Source organism: Otolemur garnettii, unplaced genomic scaffold (assembly GCF_000181295.1).
Source record: "Otolemur garnettii isolate 467f Iridium unplaced genomic scaffold, OtoGar3 scaffold00171, whole genome shotgun sequence".
NCBI classification, from domain to species: domain Eukaryota; kingdom Metazoa; phylum Chordata; class Mammalia; order Primates; family Galagidae; genus Otolemur; species Otolemur garnettii.
The window spans coordinates 1,362,813-1,383,992 of record NW_003852566.1 but is presented as its reverse complement, the minus strand read 5'-3'; the positions used below and the strand labels follow the sequence as shown (position 1 = coordinate 1,383,992).

General features: G+C 45.2%; 1 protein-coding gene across 1 annotated transcript in view; it reads left to right on the top strand.

Annotated features, from left to right (window-relative positions):
• Window positions 1–21,180, top strand: part of STX18 (syntaxin 18) — a 143,953-nt gene that overhangs the window by 110,857 nt on the left and 11,916 nt on the right. The window contains exons 6-7 of the mRNA XM_003800188.3: window positions 5,231–5,346; window positions 15,751–15,839. Of these exons, the coding sequence (XP_003800236.1) occupies window positions 5,231–5,346; window positions 15,751–15,839 (205 nt within the window). The remainder of the gene's footprint in view (window positions 1–5,230; window positions 5,347–15,750; window positions 15,840–21,180) is intronic.

The following is a 21,180-nucleotide window of genomic DNA, read 5'->3' as shown; positions in this document are numbered from 1 at the left end:
GTTTGAACCCACCACCCCCAGTATATGGGGCCGGCACCCTATCCACTGAGCCACAGGTACTGCCCTGTCTCAGTTAACTTTTAATATGCATTATCTCATTATGAGGAAGATGAAGCATCTTTTCATGTTGTAAAGCCATTTGCATTTGTGTAAACTCTCTTGCCTAGTTTATCATAGCGTTGTTAATCTTTTTTTTACTTCACTTATGGTGTTTCGGGGCTTGGGAGGGTTAGGTTTTTTTCTGCTTTTTAATAAACTTGATATTTTTAGAGCAGTCTTAGGTTTACAGCGAAATTGAGCAGAAAGTACTCAAGAGTTTTCATGTACCCCACAGCCTTCCCCACTATCAACATCCCTTATCACTTACGGTGGGGTGGGTTTTTGGTGGGGAGGGGTTGCTTATTTGTTTTGTTTTTTAGAGATGGGGTCTTGCCTGTATTGCCCAGGCTGGTCTCAAATTCCTGACCTCAAGCAATCCTCCCACCGTGGCTTCCCAAAGTACTGGGATTATTAAGTGTGAGCTACTGGGGTTTTTATTATGCAAAAATATATTTAAAAACTTTTCTTTTTAATAAAGAAAAACCCCAGCCATGGGATTTTGTTATGCAAAAATATATTTAAAAAATTTTTATGTAACAATAACAATAAACTAATTCATCAAGTTTTCTGGAGGTGAGATTCATATATAAAACTCAATGTTATTCCTAGAAGTTATTAGCTATAAGTGATAATTAGAAAAATACAGATTTTATGTTCTATAGAAAATAAATATTACCTAGTAATAAATCTAAATAAATGTAAAATTCTCTTATGAAAAATTTTCAAGACATTATTAAAAGACATAAAAAAACTACTATTTGGAAGTATATACCATATTGATGGATGAGAAGACTCAGTATCACAAAGATGCTATGGAAACAATAAGTCTTCTTTTTCAGAAGGAAAATATTAAATTATAAATGCAAATTTTTCTGTAATAAAAGATTTGTATTTAATTAGAACAGAATTAGGAAGCAAAGTATTTTAACTGAGGTGAATAATAAATATTTCCTACTCTTGTATTTCATGATATTCAGTGTAAAGAGGCCCTCTTAGTCAAATTGTTTTATTACAATTAGCCTGAATATAACTGTGTTTATATTTAGAGGAATGTTAGGATATATTGATTGGTTACTGGAGTGCATTTATTTTGTCACCCTTGTAAATAAAGTTATACAAAACTTAAAAAATGTTATGTAGCCAAATCTATCAGTCCTTTTTCTTTTTTAATTCCAGAAATAAAGTCATGGTGAAGTTTTTTCAAGTTCTATAGAAGAATTAACCCGTATTTTTGCCTTATGTTTATTGTTTTTATAATGTACATATGTCTGGTATAATTTATCTCAGTGAACAGTATAAGGAAATAAATATGTGTATGCTTTTGCCATCTAACTACTTGCTTATCTCAGTACCACTTATTAAGTCTTTATTAATTATCTAAATGCAGTAGAGTCTGTTTTTGAATTTTTTATTGCTTCATTGCTCTGTCAGTCTTTTCCTGCCCTAACGCCACATTTTGTTTTTAGGGTTTTCCCTATTCTTCCAGCACCCTCTATCTCTGCCACATTGTTTTAAAACCTTCTCAAACATATAACAGAGTTGAATTCTATGGTGAACACTCATATGCCTGCTCCCTGGGTTTGACTATTTACCTACTACTTTCACCTGTCATTCTGTACATCCCTTTAGCCTTTTCAAAGTGAATTGCAAACCGTGTACTTCCCCTTGCATACTATTAACTAGAGTTTAATATTTGTTTACAGTTTTTCCGACCATTCCTGCTTGCCTCCAAATGAATTTCATAATTGTCCAACTTAAGGGTGAGGGGAACCTGGTGATATCTTTACTTAGACAGAATTAATATTTTTTTTGGATCAAAAAACATGATATATCCTTTCCTTTATTCCATTATACATTCAATTATATTTCTCAGTTTTTCACCGATAGTTTTTGCTGAAGTTTTTATTAGTTTGTTATCTTTTGTTTTGGCTCTTGCAAATGGGGTCTTCTTTTTATTATACCTTTGAACTGTAAACCAGGCACTTCGGGGTGAATATTGAAGTTATTTTGTTGTTTTGTTGTTATAAGCAGTGCTGTTGAATATCTTGTATCTTTATCTTTGCACTTATTTATGATACTTAGAATAAAAGATTGTATTTTCCAGAAGTGGTTGCCCCAAAACATGTCCCATCCCCCATGTTTTTCTTAAAAGGTGATGTTGTCACTGTTCCATTGAGAGGAGGAGGTGGGGTCTGTGCTTCCTCCCTTAGAACCCAAGTAGACCATTGCAGCTGCCTCGGGCAGTAGAATATGGCAGAAATGATGACGTGTGACTCTGAGGCGAGGTCATGAAAGGCCTTAAAGGCTCTGCCTTAGTCTCTGAAACCACTCACTCTAGGGCAGCGGTTCTCAACCTGTGGGTCATGACCCCCTTGTAACGATGAAAATACATCCTGGCATTAGGAAGGCTAAGAACCACTGCTCTAGGGGGAGCCAGCTGCCACAAGCCAGGAACACACTAATACAGCCCCATGAAGAGGAAATGAGGCCACAGCCAGTACCAACTGGCCAGCCATGGGAGTGGCCTTCCTGAAAGGGAATCCTTTAGCCCTGTCAACCCTTCAGATGTCTGCAGCCCCCCACCCTCCGCCTTCTAACTACCCCCTAAGAAGAACCTTGAGCCAGAGCCACCCAGCCAAGCTGCTCCCAAATTGCTGGCCCCAGAAACACTGAAGGATTGACATCACTGGGCATGATTCTCATTGTCTCATAGCACTAAGTTTTGTTACTCAGCCATAGTAACCAGAACACTTAGAAAGATTGATACTATAGTTAACTTCAGAAAATTTTTTGTTAATATTTCTTAGAACACTTCTCTCAAAAAAAAACCCTGTGAAGAGAGTCTTTACAGTCAGGTTATTTAGAAAAGGTGCGCTTTTTTGGAAGTTCATGATGTATTAGCGCAGTGAAATGCCTGTCTGACTTCGGTTTTTTATTTTGTTTTTTTTTTATAAAATGATAGAAGTAAAGCAAGCAGACAGCCCTCAGAATGGGAGAAGATATTTGCAGGTTGTGTCTCTGACAAAGGTTTAATAACCAGAATTCATAGAGAACTCAAACATATTAGCAAGAAAAGATCAAGTGATCCTATGTCAGGCTGGGCAAGGGACTTGAAAAGAAATTTCTCTAAAGAAGACAGGTGCATGGCCTATAGATTTATGAAAAAATACTCACCATCCTTAATCATCAGAGAAATGCAAATCAAAACTACTTTGAGATATCACCTAACTCCAGTAAGATTAGTCCATATCACAAAATCCCAAAACCAGAGATGCTGGCGTGGATGTGGAAAAAAGGAAACACTTCTACACTGCTGGTGGGAATGCAAACTAATACGTTCCTTTTAGAAAGACATCTGGCGAACGCTTAGAGAACTAAAAATAGACCTGCCATTTGATTCTGCAATTCCTTTATTAGGTATATATCCAGAAGACCAAAAATCACATTATAACAAAGTTACTTGTATCAGAATGTTTATTGCAGCCTGTCTGACTCTGACTCAGCTTTCCCAGACTTATTTGAGCACAAAAGTTCTTTCCCACAGAACATGATAATTAGAGCATACCCTACATGGAGCAGTCATTAAGAGTGTGGGGTCCAGAGCTGGACTCCCTGAGGTCATGTCCCACCCAGCCATTCCCTGACTATGTTAAGAATAGAGCTAAGTTCTATATACCTCAGTGTCCTCCTCTGTGAAAGGTTATTAATACCAGCATTCACCTCATGGGGATATTTCGGAATTAAGAAAATTTATCCTTATAAGGTGCTTTTAAAAAGTCCATTACTTAAGCTCTTAGCAACTATTAGCTGCCATTAGTAATATCATCTAATATGTATTCGCAATGTTCTGTTAATTATAGTCATTCTACCTAACAATATGGAATTTGTCCTAGATGTTTTTAGCACTCTTTAATTTTCATAGTTACGTAAATTCTAGTAAAGCTGTTACAAGGCTTGTTCCATATTGAAAATTTTTTCTATTAGCCATTTACTGGTGTTTATAATGCGTTCATTCATTGAACATGTATTTATTAAACACTGAATCCAGGCACTAATCTAGGATCTAGGGCTAAGCAACAAACACAGCTCATGAAGCCAAAGACCTTTCTCACAGAATGGTCTGGCCAGGGGAGTGAGGCTGACAATCAGCCAATAAATTAATGAGGAGATTACAGATTGTGATAACTATTGTGGAGAAAACAGACACAGAGGAACAGGATGGAACCTTTCTTGGATAGGAAAGTCAGAGAAGGCTTCTGTGGGTAGATGAGACTGGGCCCAGCCTTGTGGTGGACGAGAAGGCCACAGCACGGAAAAGAGACAGGACTGCTAAATACAGCAGCCTTGGCCCTGAAATCGGTGGTTTCCTTCAAGTGGTAATGTAAGGATGTGTGCTTTCGTAGTTCACTTGTTTTGAAAAGAGCTTATAGTCCAGGCACAGTGGCTCACACCTGTAATCTTAGCATTCTAGGAAGCCAGGGCAGGTGAATTGCTTGAGTTTGGGACCTCAAGACCAGCCTGAGCAAGAGTGAGACCCCATCTCTACCAAAAATCGAAAAGCTAGCCAGGTGTTGTGGTGGGTGCCTTTAGTCCCAGCTACTTGGGAGGCTAAGGCAAGAGGGACTGAGCCTAAGAGCTTGAAGTCACTATGAGCTATGATGCTACAGCACTCTACCCATAGCAACAGAGTGAGATTCTGTCTTAAAAAAAGAAAAGAAAGGAAGAAAGATTACATATATAAAAATATACACATTATGTATATATATATACACACACACACATATATATATGTACACACACTTAATCCAAGTTTCCTGGGTTTGCTGAACATGGCAGTTTTCACTGCCCACTTGTTAAGTGTAGTGTCTAGTCTAAGGGGTGTATTCAGCACATGCTGACTGCACCCACCCCCTGTATTTTGGTTGCCGAGCTGTGGCTGGGAATGCAGAGACCGAGGTGTGCACAGTTCCTACCCTACAGGCAGCAGTGCCAATGCCTTGTAAGTACCTTGAAGGAAATGTGTCCAGAGGGACACAACAAATAGTCAGGGTCACATGTAATTCCTTTCTGTTGTCAAAAAGACATCCTGTTATGGAAGTAAAGTAGATGACTGCTGATTATTCCTTTTTAGATCTAAACTGGAACCAGAACCTAATACAAAGACAAGAGAATCCATATCTTCTGAGAAAGTTTCACAAGGTCCTGTAAAAGATTCTGAAGAAAAACCTACCACTGAAGAATATCCAGGTACGAATTCAAAGTCAAAATATTTCCCTACGTTTCTTCCTTATGACATGTTTGCAGGAATACAACACAGAGGAGAAGGAGCACAGCCCCAGACGTGTTGGGGTGTTTCTATTTGCATGAAGCAAAGGAAGCGTAGAGAGGTGGCAACTTTTTTTCTGTCACAGAGCTTAATGGCTGCTACAGAGGCAGGGTGAGAGGGTCCCCCTAGTCATCTGGGGACTGGCAGGGTCCTGGGAAAGGGCCTGCTACACTATGCATGGGTGGAGGTGGGCTGGAGCCAGAGACTCAGAAGGAAATACTGAGGCTCCTTGCTCAAGGAGCCCTCGCCAGCAGCATTGACCTGGACCATCACACTGCTTCTCTGTGGTGCCGACACGCCTGCCTCAGGGTGTAGTGTGTGATCTCAGTGGCCTTCCACAGCCAGTAAAGCCAGTGGGACAAAATGCAAGTCTGGGTTCATGTGCTTCCTATCACCATGGATACTAGACGACCCGTGACTTAGAGCAGTTTCTGACACACAGTGGACGCTAAGGAACCACGCAGTGGTCTTCATATAGTCTGCACGTGCAGGGGAACATTCATGATGCGTCACCAGTGTCCTTGGTCTGTTCATCCAGCCAGACCACCCCCAGATAGGATGCCTGCTTATCTGCTGTGTCTCTATGAGGAGCTGTGGGTAGGGGCTGCTCTGCCTGAATCTCGGGGTGACAGCTGAGCCAGGAGAGGCCTGAGTCTTCCTCAGCATTCCCTTCTGTGGGCTGGCGGCCATTCTTATTCGTAGCTTCCAAATGCCTGGCACATCCTGATTATGGCACACACATCACAGGCTGAGTGTCCCTTATCCAAACGCTTGGGACCAAAAGTGTTTCAGATTTCAGATTTTGGAGTATTTGCATTATACTTACTAGTTGAGCATCCCTAATTCAAAAATTCAAAATCCGAAATGCTCCGGTCAGCATTTGCTTTGAGCATCATGTTAACACCCAGAAGATTTGGAAGCATTTCACACTTTGGATTCTCAGATGAGGGATGCCTGGCCTATGTGATCATCCTTAGAGCAGCTCTGCAAGTGGACTTGGTGGAGTTTTTTAGAGAAGTCATCTGAAGGGCTCGAGAAGCTGGACACCTTTTCCAAAGTAAAAACTCGTAAGTAGTGGACCCAGGATTTGTGTGTGTGTCTGCATGACGGAAGCCTGACTTTCCAAGCCTGAGAGACTCCGGAGGCCTTTTCCACAGTCTAAAACAGCTTCAGTGGTGACTGAAAGGAAGTCATGTTGATGGGTTCCTTCCTGTGCTGGGCACATCGGGCCCAGTAACAGCTGCAGTCCGTGCTGGGTCTTCTGAGCTGTGTCATACTATCAGCATTTTGTATGTGAGGAAAGAGGTTTGAGGAGATATATAACCTGTCTAAGTCCAACAGCAAAAAAGGCACAGTACTGGGCCCCCCATGGGGCATTCTGTCTGTAGGACCTGAGCCCCTTCCTCCACGGCAGCTGCTGTAATCCCATAGGCCAGGGCTCTGTGTGCCTCCTATGCCCCTGGCCCAACGAGGGACACCCCAGAATTACTCATAAAATCATGGGCACCATTTCTCAAGATAGTACTTCAGGCTATTATTACTAAATTCACTTATGCCAGGCACAGCATACACGTCCATCCATTCACTTATTCAAGCAGTGTTATTAGGGTTGATGAGAGTGAGGAGAAGCTGGTATAGATTCTTGGGGTCCAGCTGAAGGTCAGTTGCCTATGAAGATACCTGAGCTGGTCTGCTCTTGATGGGCCCCACACCCACAGTGAATCCCACAGTGCCAGGCACTGTGCTAGGTGCTGAGGATTCAGCGGTGAGCAGGAAATGGGAGCCTCTGCTCGCAGTCCTCTGGGGAGATATAGTAACGATTATACATGTGGCTGAGTAGTTATGCTGCGGACACACAGTTAGGAGCAGTTATGCAATTATGAAAGAGTCTTATAATGTGAGAGCTTTGGCCTATCACCAAGGTTGGTAACCTAGATATTTCAGTGAAGACCTGAGGGGAGTGAGGGTGTGAGCCATGTGGCCCCTGGGGAAGAGTGTTGTAGACAGAAGGAACAAGCAGTACAGAGGTTGCCGCAGGGTGAGCAGATGGCCACAGGAAGGCACCAAGCATGAGGTCCTGGGGACCCGCTAGGCCACAGGAGGGCTCTGAATTTTACTGTGTGAGATGGGCAGCCACAGGCAGGTGTGCACAGAGCACTGTCACACCTGGATCCCCCAGGTTGTTCTGTTGAGATAGATTGCTAGGAGATCATGGAGAGAAATAGGGTCACCTAAACTCAAGGTAGTGGTAGACTCCACCATGCATGGTAGGTGAGGGGTGGGAAGTGGTAGGATTCTGGATGTCTTTGAAAGCAGACTGCAGAATTTGCTTCCTGAGTGGGGCATGAGGAAAGGAGTTGGGGGTTGGGGGGGCTGCTGTGTCAGTGGGAGGAGATGCAGGAGGCCGTGGGGGATGAGGAGAAGAGTTGGGGCGCTGCTATGTCTGTGGAAGAAGGGGATGCGGGAGGCTGTGGGGTCATGAGGAGAGGAGTCAGGGGGCTGCTGTGTCTGTGGGAGAAGGAGGTGCAGAGACTGGGGGTATGAGGAGAGGAGTCAGGGGGCTGCTGTGTCTGTGGGAGAAGGAGGTGTGGGGGGCTACAGGGGAAGGCTGGGGAGGGAGTGTGGGTCTGGAGCCCAGTGCAGGGCTTGTGAATGTTGAGGTGCCTGGCAGAGAGGCTGAGCAGGGAGTTGGATTTACAAGTTTAGAGGTCAGGGGACAGGTCTGTAGATAACTCTGATCCCTTGAGATAGGCGGAGGTCCCCCAACAAACAAGGGTGGATGGAAAGAAGGGCAGAGCCCTCCTGATGTCTCCCTGCTTCCTCTTTCTCCCTAGTACTTGTCACAAACCTTCTACATGTTTTGCTCATTTGTATTTTTTATTTTCTGTCTCCACTATAAACATTGAAGGGAAAGACAAGAATTTCTGTATTTTGTTTACTATTATAACACTGGTATCCAGAACAGTTCCTGGTACATAGGAGGCACTTAGTAAATATTTGTTGGGAAAAAATGAATGAAGAGCCTGTATTAGTGACACTGATTGCTTTTTGTTGTTGTGGAAGCGTTGCCTAATGTTAGAGAAACCTATAGCCTCTCGATGGTGGAAAACAAGTGGTGGTCAGAGTGAAAGAATGCTGTGTATTTTTGTCTTCAGTCAGTATTTGAATACTTTATAGTCATAGGGTTCTCCCCTGACTAAAGCAGCCTGCCCAGTATTGAGGGAGAGCACTCCAGGAGGAGTGGGTAGAGGGAAGGAGGCGGGTGGTAGACGGAAGAGCACTTCTTCAAAAGCCATCAGGAGCCCACCTCCAACTCTTCCTGGCATTTCTGAGCACCAGTTTCCCATTTTAAAAATGGGGATATAGCATCACCAAAAATAAATAAAGGGACCTGAGCAAGCCAGAAAGCTTCTGCACAGCTAAGGGCACCACAACCAAAGCAGACAGACAGCCTTCAGAATGGTAGAAGGTATTTGCATGTTATGACTCTGACAAAAGTCTGATACGTAGAATCTACAGAGAACTCAAATTAATGAACAAGAACAAAGCAAAGAACCCCCTTGCTTTGTGGACAAGAGACTTGACCAGAAACTTCTCTGAAGATGACAGTGAGTGGCTAACAAACACATGAAAAAATGCTCATCATCCCTATTCATCAGAGAAATACAAATCAAAACCACCCTGAGATATCACCAGTGAGATTAACCCACATCACAAAGTCCCAGAGCTGCAGATGCTGGCGTGAATGTGGAGAGAAGGGAACGCTTTTGCACTGCTGGTGGAACAGCAAACTAATACAACCTTAATAGAAAGAATGGAGAATCCTCAAAGAACTAAAAGTTGACCTTCCATTTGATCCCACAATTCTATTACTAGGTATCTACGCAGAAAAACAGAAATCATTTTACCGCAAAGACATTTGTACCAGAATGTTTATTGCAGCTCAATTCATAATTGCCAAGACGTGGAAGCAGCCTAAGTGCCCATCAGCCCATAAATGGATTAACAAATTACAGTATATGTATACTATGGAGTACTATTCAGCCATAAGAAAAGGTGGAAACTTTATATCTTTTGTGTTTACCTGAATGGAGGTGAAACAACACTTTCTTCTAAGTAAAGTATCTCAAGGATGGAAAAAGAATATCCAGTGTACTCAATACTAATATGAAACCACTATATAAATAATTATACACCTACATGAATGATAAAATATAAATATAGTCTAGCAAGGGGGGGAGGGGGAAGGGAGAGAGCGCTTGGTGTTAGGAGGGAGGGCAATTGGTAGGATCTCAGCTAAGGTGCACAATATGAGGGTATTCAGCATGCTCCTGGATAAAGGGCTCAACTACAACTTGAACTTTACCTTGGAAGTGAAAACATTATAACCTAAAAATTTGTACCCTCATATTAATTTGAAATTAAAAATAGCAATAATAAAAATAAATAAAATAAAAATGAGAATGATGATACCTACCTTTAGGGATGTGGGAAGAATAAATGATAGTCATTGGGCTAATCATCAAGAAAGTGAAAAGAGGCTCAGTGCCCATATCTCAGTGAGTGGGGCGCCGGCCACATACACCAGGGCTGGTGGGTTTGAAGCCGGCCCGGGCCTGCAAAAGAACAATGACAACTACACAAAAAAATTAGCCAGGCATTGTGGCAGGCATCTTTATACAGTCCCACTATTTGGGAGACTGAGGCAAGAGAATATTTTGAACCCAAGAGTTTGAGGTTGCTGTGAGCTGTGATACTATAGCACTCTACCTAGGATGACATAGTGAGACTCTGTCTCAAAAAAAAAAGAATAAAGTGAGACGAGGCCAAGGTGGGTGAGACTCACACCTGTAGTCTTAGCACTCTGCGAGGCTGAGGCAAGAAGATCACTTAAGCCCAACAGTTTTAGAGGTTGCTGTGAGCTATGACACCACCACATCCTAGCTAGGCCACAAAGTGAGACTGTGTCAAAAAAGAAAGTGAAAAGACAATCCACAGAATGAGAGAACATCTTTGTATCCAGAGATAGAAAAAACATATAACTCGATAATAAAAAACCAATTGACAAATGGACAAGGACTTAATTAAGTATATGAAGAGATGTTCAGCATGATTAGTAATCAGGGAGACAGAAATCACAACCACATAGGATGCCACTTTACACCCAGTGGGGTGGCTTGAATGACAAGGCAGATGATGCCACCTCTGCAGAGATGTGAGAAATCAGACAGCTCCCCAGGCAGTGAGCTCGGTGTATCTGAGCAGTTGTACATGCACATGGATGCTGTGCACACACACAGGAGGAAGGGTTGGGGCTGGGCATAGGCAAGGCAGGTTGAGGAAAGACCGGAGGCAGCAGAGACCTGGCCCAGCCCCTGGCACAGTGTTTGACTTTGACTCTAGGTGCAGTAAAAATCCCCAGAACGTTTTAAACTGGGGAGAGACTTGGTCTGGTTCCCATTCTAACCCCCTCATGTCTGCTGTGAGGCACAGGAGTAGAGGCAGCTACACAGATCAGGCCACCTGCGGCGGCCCAGGTGTGGGAAAATGGTATCTGCAGTGAGGGGACGGACAGGGCCAGACAGAGGTGGAGAGAGGTGTGCACTTGTGCTTTGGATCCTGGGATGAGCTGGCAAGAGGCTGTGAGAAGTAGGGGACAGAGAGCAAGCAAGAGCAACTGTAGGGTTGGGGCTGGGGCAGCTGGTAGAAAGTGGATTGCTGCCTGAGCCAAGGATGGTGGGCTGAGGTTGGCAGCGAGCTGGGAGGAGTGGCCAAGGAATGGAATTGCAATGCTGACCGACACGTCAGGGCATCTCCATCTTCAGGTGGAAACAGTGAGTCAGTGTTGGAGTGAACCAGAAGAGCTCAGGGCTAGAAATGAGCGACTGAGAGCCCTGGTCCTGGGTGTCTCCACAAAGAAAAGGTGTGGGGACAGAGGAGCAGGCCCAGGGCCAGCCCTGGGAGAGGCCTCCCTGACTCCCATGCACTTCCTGCTCTCTAGGGCCTTTGACCCTCTCACTCCCTTCCAGCCTTGATGTTGGCAGGTACATAGGTTTAAAGGGCCGTGTGTCTGCCCTTGCCTTTGTGCCAGTTGGAAGATGATTTCTTTCTGATAATGGACATCCCACTAAGTTCATCTACAGTTAATAATTTTTTTAACCTTTACTTTTGTTCATTTTTGTGTGGGTTTTTTTTTTTTTTTTTTTTGAGAAGGCATTTCACTCTTGTCACCAGGCTAGAGTGCCATAGTGCCATATGTCAGCCTAGCTCAGCAGCCTCATACTTCTGGGCTCAAATGATCCTCCTGCTTCATCCTCCCATGTAGCTGAGATTATAGGTACCTACCACGTCACCCAGCTAATTTTTCTATTTTTGATAGAGATGGGGTCTCACTCTTGCTCAAGCACCTGGTCTGCTTTTCAGTTTTTTCATTTTTCTTCTGAAACTTGCAATGTATCTTAGACAAAATATATTTTGGTATAGGACAAGGTGATTTATTTTCCAGCAGAGGACAGCATCTTACCTGTCAACACTCCTATTTTTAAAAGGCACTGCTTTTATTATTTTTTCATTTAGTCAGCAGTTCTAAGCACCTTGGTGGTCACAGCTGACCTTCTGTCCATATCTGATGTTTAGGCCTTTGCCTTCAGCACCCTGCCCAGCCAGGATGAGATCTCCTCATACCCATTTGCAGTTTGTTTCCTAACACCGACCTCCCCTAGCATTAGGAAGGGTTTGGAGTTTGTGTACTTACCACCTCTCTTCTCAAGTGGCCCCTGGGTCCTGCCCTTAGGGAGCTCACAGTTGCCAGGAAGAGTAAGATGCCAGCCCCTGGGAGAAAGTAAGTAGTGCCCTAATGGGGGAGGGCCGAGGTGAAAGAACAGAGTTCAGGCAGTGTCAGGGAGCCTCCAAGGGACGCGGCACTGAGGAGTCTGCCTTAGGTGGGGAGCAGCACAAATACGTGCCCAGAGGTGGCGTGCCCAGGGGCAGGACGTAAGGGGATTAGATAGAGTCAGTGACGAGAACACTGGGGGCAAGACACACAGGAAAGGGGAGGAGAGGAGAAGGTTGGGAAAGGCAGGCTGGAGCCAGCGCTTTGAAGTCCTTAAATGCCAGACTAAGGAGTCTGCACTTAGCTGTTGTGGCACCAGGGCACTGACAGTCTGGAGTGGTGAGCACTGGGCTTCTAGCTGGTTCTTAGAGCAGCAGGTCAAGAAGGCTTCATGACCTGCATGTGAGAGTGTAAGTTCTGCTAACAACTTTCTTGTCTAGCTCAGAGTTAATCTGTGCTTGGTTTGGGTATAAATAAGGTTGCTATGTCTCTGGTTTTGGTGTTTTGGTAAAATCTACAACAGGAAACACTTGTATTGGGACCACAGTGAGAACAGGTCAGAGAGGGAACTCTTGGGGCCAGTGGTGGGTGAATGAAAATACAAATGCTCCTGCCTAAAGAACATCTCAGAAAAACACCCTATCAGTTTCAGAAGATGCTTTCAGCCACTCTTTTATAACATCTTTTTCTTTTCTTTTCTTTTCTTTTGAGACAGTCTCACCTTGTCACCCTCAGTAGAGTGCCATGGTGTCACATGTCACAGCAACCTCCAACTCTTGGGCTTAAGCGATTCTCTTGCCTCAGCCTCCCAACTACAGGTGCCCGTCACAATACCCAGCTTTCCTTTGGTTTCAGTTGTCATTATTATTTAGCAGGCCCAGGCTGGACTGTAACCCTCCACCTTTGGTGTATGTGGCTGGCGCCCTACTCACTGAGCTACAGGCACCAAGCCTACAACATCTTTTTCTAGCCGCCTCCCTTTTTCAAAAGCCTGCACTTTTAAAAAAGTGACACATTTTTATTTATTTATTTGTGTGTGTGTGGGTATGTGTGTGTGTAAAGACATATTACCAATAATAACCATACCTGGGAGCAGCATTGGAGGCATGGTGGTAAGCATGGCTGCTTTCCAATAATAGCCATTGACTTTTTGCTTGATCTGCTTTCTTTAAATTATTGTTACCGCTGGGCACAATGGCACACACCTGTCATCCCAGCACTCTGGAAGGCCGAGGCAGGTGAATCACTTGAACTCATGAGTTAAAGACCAACCTGAGCAAGAGTAAGACCCTGTCTCTACTAAAAATGAAAAACTGAAGCAAGGGGATCACTTGAGCCCAAGAGTTCGAGGTTGTTGTGAGTTATGATGCCACAGCACTCTACCAAGGAAGACAAAGTGAGACTGTGTCTCAAAATAAAAGTAATTAGATTATTGTTATCATTATGCTTTTTTCTCCTATTAAAAAACCCTAGACTTATCCCCTTCTCATGGGGCTAAGAGCAACAATGGGAAATTTACTGAGGTTAAGGAAGAAAGGGAAAAGAATCCGTGTTTACCCTTGAGTGCCCTGCAACTTACTGCTAAGCCCAGAGACAATGGCTAACGCAGGCAGACACAGGGTGACCCTGGATGGATCCCTGCCATCCCTCTCCCCTCTGTTCCCACTCCACTTCTTTTATGAGCAGTGCAGATCTCTCTCCCATGTCCTAGGTGACAGCAGTCCTTTCTGGGAGCTCATGGTGTTGATGTTCTTCATGGAGGGTCTATCATGTTTTATCTGATCATTCTCAAAAAGTTCTCTGGGCTGGGCGCAGTGGCTCATGTCTATAATCCCAGAACTCTGGGAAGCCAAGGCAGGTGGATGGCTTGAGCTGGACACCAGCCAGAGCAAGAGTGAGACCCCATCACTACTAAAAATAGAAAAAGTGAGGCAAGAGGATCACTTGAGCCCAAGAGTCAGAGGTTGTTGTGAGCTAGGATGCCACAGCACTCTACCCAGGGCAATAGCTTGAGACTCTGTCTTAAAAAAAAAAAAAAGTTCTCTATATTAAAATATCCATACACATCCCCTGAGCAGCTCCACGCTGAGGGCTCTGTCCCAGAGAAGTTGTCCAGCATGCACAAACTAGAGAAAAATCCTGAAGTAACAGAAGGATTATCCGTGGAGTTATGGTTACAGAAAGAATAGTTTTATCTTCAAAGCCTAGCACCATAAAAATCCCTCAACAAACATTAGTGTCTATATGTCCATCCCAAACTCTTTAGGTACCTTGTATGTCCAATAACTAGACTCTAGGATGGTTGAATATGTTCTCCCAGATTGGCCTAGGGGCATTAGGAGCAAAACAGATCTGTTCCTGTGACAGTGTCTGTTGTCTTTGCTCCCAAGAATACATAACAGTATTACCCAACAATAAAAGACAGTGAACCTTTACATTAGAATATCAGGCAGCAATTTTAAAGAATGAGGTAGATCTATATGGACTGACCTCCAAGATATGTTGATAAATCATATGTTACCATTGACTATACACACAAAACTGTGTTATTTCTGGGTATTGGGGTGAGCAGGGGCTGTGTATTGTATGTGAATATACTCGTAAAGTTTATGAAGGTACATCAGAGCAGGTAACTTCTGGAAGAGTAATAGATTGGGGAGTGGTATATCACTTGCTGTATTTTTATTTGTATATATGTATATTTTTTATGTATTTATTCATTTATTTTTACAATGAGAATATTTTGCAGGCTTTTCTTTTTTGGCCGGGGTGGGTTTGAACCCGCCACCTCCAGTATATGGGAGTGGCGCCCTACTCCTTTGAGCCACAGGCGCCACCCAACAATGAGAATATTTATATGTTTTTGCAACCTTTAAAAGTAGAGGAAAGAGTTGGGCGGCACCTATGGCTCAGTGGATAGGGCGCCAGCCCCACATACCAAGGGTGGAGGGTTCAAACCTGGCCCCAGCCAAACTGCAGCAAAAAAATAGCATTGTGGCGGGTGCCTGTAGTCCCAGTTCCTCAGGAAGCTGAGGCAAGAGAATCACCTAAGCCCAGGAGTTGGAGGGTGCTGTGAGCTATGTGATGCCACGGCACTCTACCTAGGCAATAAAGTGAGACTCTGTCTCTACCAAAAAAAAAAAATAATAAAGTAGAGGAAAGAGTGTAAGCATATGTGTCTTAAAGTAAAGCACTTTAAAACTGGTTCTAAAGAACGTGCATGCAGTTTGCAGCCGTTGCTGACATGAGTTTAACGTTGAAACTGTACCTCTGTCCTCCTCCTCATCACACACATGCACCTGTGCACATGCAGTGGCCGGCTTATGTGTGGTGGCAGAATCACACCTGCCATGCCTGAATATTAGCCAGCAGGTAATCAGATGCAGACAAAGCTGTGAGCTTCTGTCCTTCTGGTGATTGTAGTGTCCCTGCATCCTAACCAATCTATTCTAAAATGAATATTTGGCCTTCTGTCTCAATATTTTTTAAACAGAAAAGAATTCGGCTGAAGCACAACCTGAGTTGGGAACCTGGGGAGATGGCAAAGGTGAAGATGAATTATCCCCAGAAGAAATACAAATGGTAATGCTATTCTCTGTCTGATCATTTATTTTTAACTGGTTTTTGTAGGATTATTTTACTGAAGAGAAGGTCATCCTAAATGCCCTTGCCCTGATTTTTACACTGAGTATTTGAAATTATAAATGTATAAATGAAAATTATAAATCTTATATACACTTTCCCACTTGATTTTCTAATTCATAGTGTGCTTTTTTTGTGTTTGAAATTTGAGGTTGCATATTTGAAAAAGGAATTGCCATGGAATAATTTTACTAATAATAGTTTGTCTTTTTGGCAGCAGTACAATAGTCTCCTAAACTAAATGGATCTTTTATAATCGCCACTATGGTGCTTTTTAATTGTTGGAATTCCTAGTGTTATGGTAATGTGAAGAAAGAGCAAGTCGAGACTGCAAAATGAAAAGAGTAACCTCTTTACTAATACAGTACCTTTCCGTTCGTTACCTGCTCCAGTTTGTCATCTCCGGGTGGTTTCAAAAGAAAGCTCAAGGGCTCCTGCCGACTGTGTCAGCAGTCTGTGCTGCCCATCTGGAAGTGGGTGTGCATGGAGCCAGTACACCTGGTGCTGGGGCAGAGGCTTCCCGGAGCAGCCCTGATGGATCACTGGCCTCCACCCACCGAGTGGGAGCGCCCCTCACGTGGCCTGCTTCCCAGAGCTGTGCCTGTGTGTGCAGCATTCCCACGTGCGCAGTAGTTTGCAGCTAGCAGACCTTCAGTGCTGGTTTTCGCCATGCGTTCTTAGTAATTGCACCAGGAAGTGCTAGGGCATCCCCATCTCCTTTTTTCTTTCTTTCTTTTTTCTTTTTTTTCTGTTTTAGCTCAGGGTAGAGCTAGATCCTGTCTCCTTTTAACATTGGCAAGAAAACAAGGACAGGTCTTGCCCATAGCCCCTGATCAGTGGCAGAGCTGCGTTTCCAGCCTTCCAGAGGACGAGCAGTGGAGCATGAGCCGTGACTCTTCCCAGCCCTGAGCCCCTCACATGGAAGTGTGTGTGGTGCTGGTCACTCTCCCTACTGTCCTGTCTTACAGGTATCAGATGTTACATCCTTAGTGAAACTTTTCTGGCCAGCCCACCTGACGTCACTCCCCGCCGTTCTGTACCATTACCTGACTTTATTCCCTCACCCCTCCACTAGCGCACAAGCTCCATGAGAGCTGCGTCTTTTTTTTTTTTTAATTAATTTTTTTGAGACAGAGTCTCACTCAGTTGCCTCAGCTAGAGTGCAGTGGTGTCAACCATAGCCCACAGCAGCCTCAAACTCCTAGGCTCAAGCCGTCCTCCTGCTTTAGCCTCCTGAATAGGTGGGACTATAGGCATGCTCACCATACCTGGCTAGTTTTTCTATTTTTAGTAGAGAGAGAGTCTTGCTGTGTTGCTCAGCCTGGTCTAGAACTCTTGAGTTCATCTGGTCTTCCTGCCTGGGCCCCCCATAGTTCTGGGATTGCAGGCGTGAGCCACCACACCTGGCCTTAGAGCAGAATCTTATGTTGCTTTCACTGCCATGTTCCATGAGCTTAGATCAGGCTTGGGGTTACCGGCTGAATGGATAAATGACTTTGATGAGCCATGTATAGACATTTAAGGCTGGTTTCAGTGGCAAAGCAGGAGCAGCAGTAGTAACTACTAGTAGACTCTTGTGTCAGCATCAGCATTACTGCTTATACTTGAGAATGTCCTCTGTATGCCAAGCCTTTTCTGTATGTTGTGGTGGGGTTTTGGGGGGGTGTTTTTGTTTCTTTGTTTTTGAGACAGAGCCTCAAGCTGTTGCCCTGGGTAGAGTGCTACGGCATCACAGCTCACAGCAACCTCCAACTCCTGGACTTAAGCGAGTCCCCTGCCTTCGCCTCCCAAGTAGCTGGGACCACAGGCACCCACCACAATGCCCGGCTATTTTTTTGGTTGCAGCTGTCATTGTTGTTTGGCGGGGCCAGGCTGGATTCGAACCCGCCAGCTCAGGTGTATGTGTCTGGCGCCTTAGCCGCTTGAGCCACAGGCGCTGAGCCTGGTTTTTTTGTTTGTTTATTCTGGGGTTTTTTTGAGACAGAGTCTCACTATGTCACCCTCAGTAGAGTGCCATGGTGTCACAGCTTATAGCAACCTCAAACTCTTGGTCTTAAGCAATTCTCTTGTCTCAGCCTCCCAAGTAGCTGCAACTACAGGTGTCCACCTCAGTGCCCAGCTGTTTTATTGTTGTTGTTGCAGTTGTCATTGTTTAGCTGGCCTGGGCCGGGCTTGAACCCAGCACCCTTAGTGTATGTGGCTGGTGCCGTAACCACCGTGCTGCAGGCACTAGGCCATGTTGTTGTGTTTAATCTTCATAACAATCCAGTAAAGTAGGAATCAACATGTTACACCAGGCATCCTCAAACTACGGCCCACGAGCTGCATGTGTAGAAACAAAATCAAGAAGGCAAGAGGTAGCACAAGAGGTAGGAAGTATATGGGTCCTGCCATCATCTGGACATTTATCTGCAGTCATCTAGGACATTTATCCAGCCCACTGGGTGTTTTTGCCACCACTGCCTGTCCTGCTTAGCAGCCGACTTGTCCCGGGGCCCACAGTCCGGCCCTCCAATGGTCCAAGGGACAGTGAACTGGCCTCCTGTTTAAAAAGTTTGAGAACCCCTGTTTTACACTGTTGAGAAAATGAGGCACAAAAACTCCAAAGCCCTGCCCTTGGTTGAGGAGCTGGAGAGCATCTGAGCCTAGCTCTGTCCCCCAAGCCCTGTCTCCAAACCCTGCACCTTTTTTGGTGCTTTGTGGCTCACATTTGTCCCCAGTTGACTCTGGTGGTCAGGGGACTGGAGCCCCACAGGAACAACGTGGCATCCTGATGTAGGCCAGCCTGCAGAACAGCCACCTTTGCTCCCTGACACATTGTTGCAGGCATAGGTGTGCAGGCTGGGGACCTGCAGGGGTGGCCAGGTCCACACCTGCTTTGTGAGCTTGGCTGCTGAGAGCAGAGGACTGGCCTAGGATCCTTTTGCTCTCCAGACTTATTTCTTCTCCATCCCTGAAATAAAGGACTGAGGCAGGCTTCTTTTTCCTACAGAGGCATGAACAAGTAAAAACAAAATCGAGAAGGCAAGAGGTAGCACAGTCTAATAGGAAGAATATGGGTCCTGCAGTCACCAGACCCACACCTGGCCTCATCACTGCCGCCTGTGCCCTCCCACCACCCTGGCTTCCATTTCCTCATCTGTGAAATGGGCAAATAATGGCCACCTCATAGGCAGGATTAATGACAGTAAGCTAGCCCAGAGATGCATGCTACCGGTGTCAGGCACATGTGGTACAAGTGCAGCTGCGTTCTCTTGCTTTTCCCCTTCAGAGTGACAGGACAGCCTCTTCCTGCTCCGTGCTCAGGCTCTTGGGTCACATCTGCCCACGTGCAGAGAAGTGCCATTCTACAGGGAGGACTGTGTGTGCAGGCTATAGGCACCACAGTGTTGGGTCATACAGGGGGGCATACGAGTTCCATACACAAGACACTTTTACACCAGCATATTCCCTTTGAGTGGTTTCCCACTTAAAACCATCACCTTAGAAACTTAAAACTCCAGCCTTAGCTAGAGCAAGACTCTATCTCTACTAAAACAGAAAAAGTGGGCAGGTGTGGTGGCAGATAGACCCAACTAACCGGGAGGCTGAGGAGGGAGGATGGATTGAGCCCAGAAGCTTAACGTTACTGTGAGCAATGATGACACCAGTGCATTCTACCCAGGGCAACAGCAAGCCTCTGTCTCAAAAAAAATTCACAAAACACTGGAAGCTGATCTTGATGGTACTGTTAGCCAAGACCTTCCTGGAACTTATGCTGGGGGTGCTCCTTCAGCCCCTGTAGTGCTTCTTCTGAATATTAAGCAGAATTGTCTTGGTATTTTATAGATAAAAATAATTCTAAGTTAAGAAAGTAACTCAAGCACTTTAAAGTGTCCTGTGAAGCCCCTGCCTTCCTCTCCAGACTCTGTCATGTTCCAAAACAAACCCTCTGACTTTGATTAAGTAAGCGCTTGCCACATCCTGCAAATGTAAGCCCTAGAGGCTTCAGATGTGTGGAGTCTTGGCAGGAGCAAAGGTCTCAGTCAGCCAGCTATCCAGTCTAGCTGAGCAACAAGGAGGATCTTGAAGGGCCACAAAGGCAACGTTGAGAGCTTTGTCAGGTTGCATTAGACTGGACTTGGGCCCTCCCTTTGGGGGGACAAATACAAGCTGGGAGGAGCCTTGAGGTTTCTAACTTGGGTAATCAGGGGAGGGAGGTAGGCAGGCCAGGCCGAGAGAGGGATGACGCATTTCATTTTAGACAGGTGTGAGTGCGAGATAGTTGTGGGACATTCAAGGAAGGTGTTTGCGTACGTGGGGTCTGGGACTTAGGCTAGAGATGCATGTGTGGGAGATGCCTTAAGTCTGGTGTTTGAGGCACAGACTTGAATAAGGTTCCCTGGAAATGACACATACAGAGGAGAAAGGAAAGGGGGACACTCCACCACCCGGGGAGATACTCTGCCATTGAGGGGACATGCCACTACCCTGGGGGACACTCCACCACTATGGGAGATACCCCACTACCCTGAGGGACACTCCACCATCGTGGGGGACACTCTACCACCCTAGGGGACACTCCACCACCCTAGGGGACACTTCACCACCATGAGAGACACTCCACCACCCTGAGAGACACTCCACCCCCTGGGAGGACACTCCACTACCCTGGGGGACACTCCACCACCCTGGGGGGCACTCCACCATCCTGGGGGACACTCCACTACCCTGGGAACATTCCACCACCCTGGGGGGCACTCCACCACCCTGGGGGTCACTCCACTACCCTGGGGGACACTCCACCACCCTGGGGGACACTCCACCACCCTGGGGGTCACTCCACTACCCTGGGGGATGATCCACCACCCTAGGGGACACTCCACCACCCTGAGAGGCACTCCACCACCGAGGGAACACTCTACCACCCTGGGAGACACTATTACCCTGAGAGACACTTCAGCACCCTGGGGGACACTCTACTACTCGAGAACACCCCACTGGAGGGCAGGCTGAGACTGAAAAGCCAACAGATGAAAATGAAGAACAGTTGGATCATACTCTCTTCTTATAGCCAAGTGGTGGCAAAAGTTTCTTAGAACCTCATAGTTTTTCATCAATTTATACAAAACAGATTTATTTATGGAAATGAGTCATGTTCTACAAAATATTGTAACATCCATTTCTTTGCTAGAGATAAAAATGTCTTCATTAAGAAAGAATACATTGGCTTGGTGCTTGTGGCTCAAATGGCTAGGACGCCAGCCACATACACCTAAGGTGGTGGGTTTGAATCCAGCCC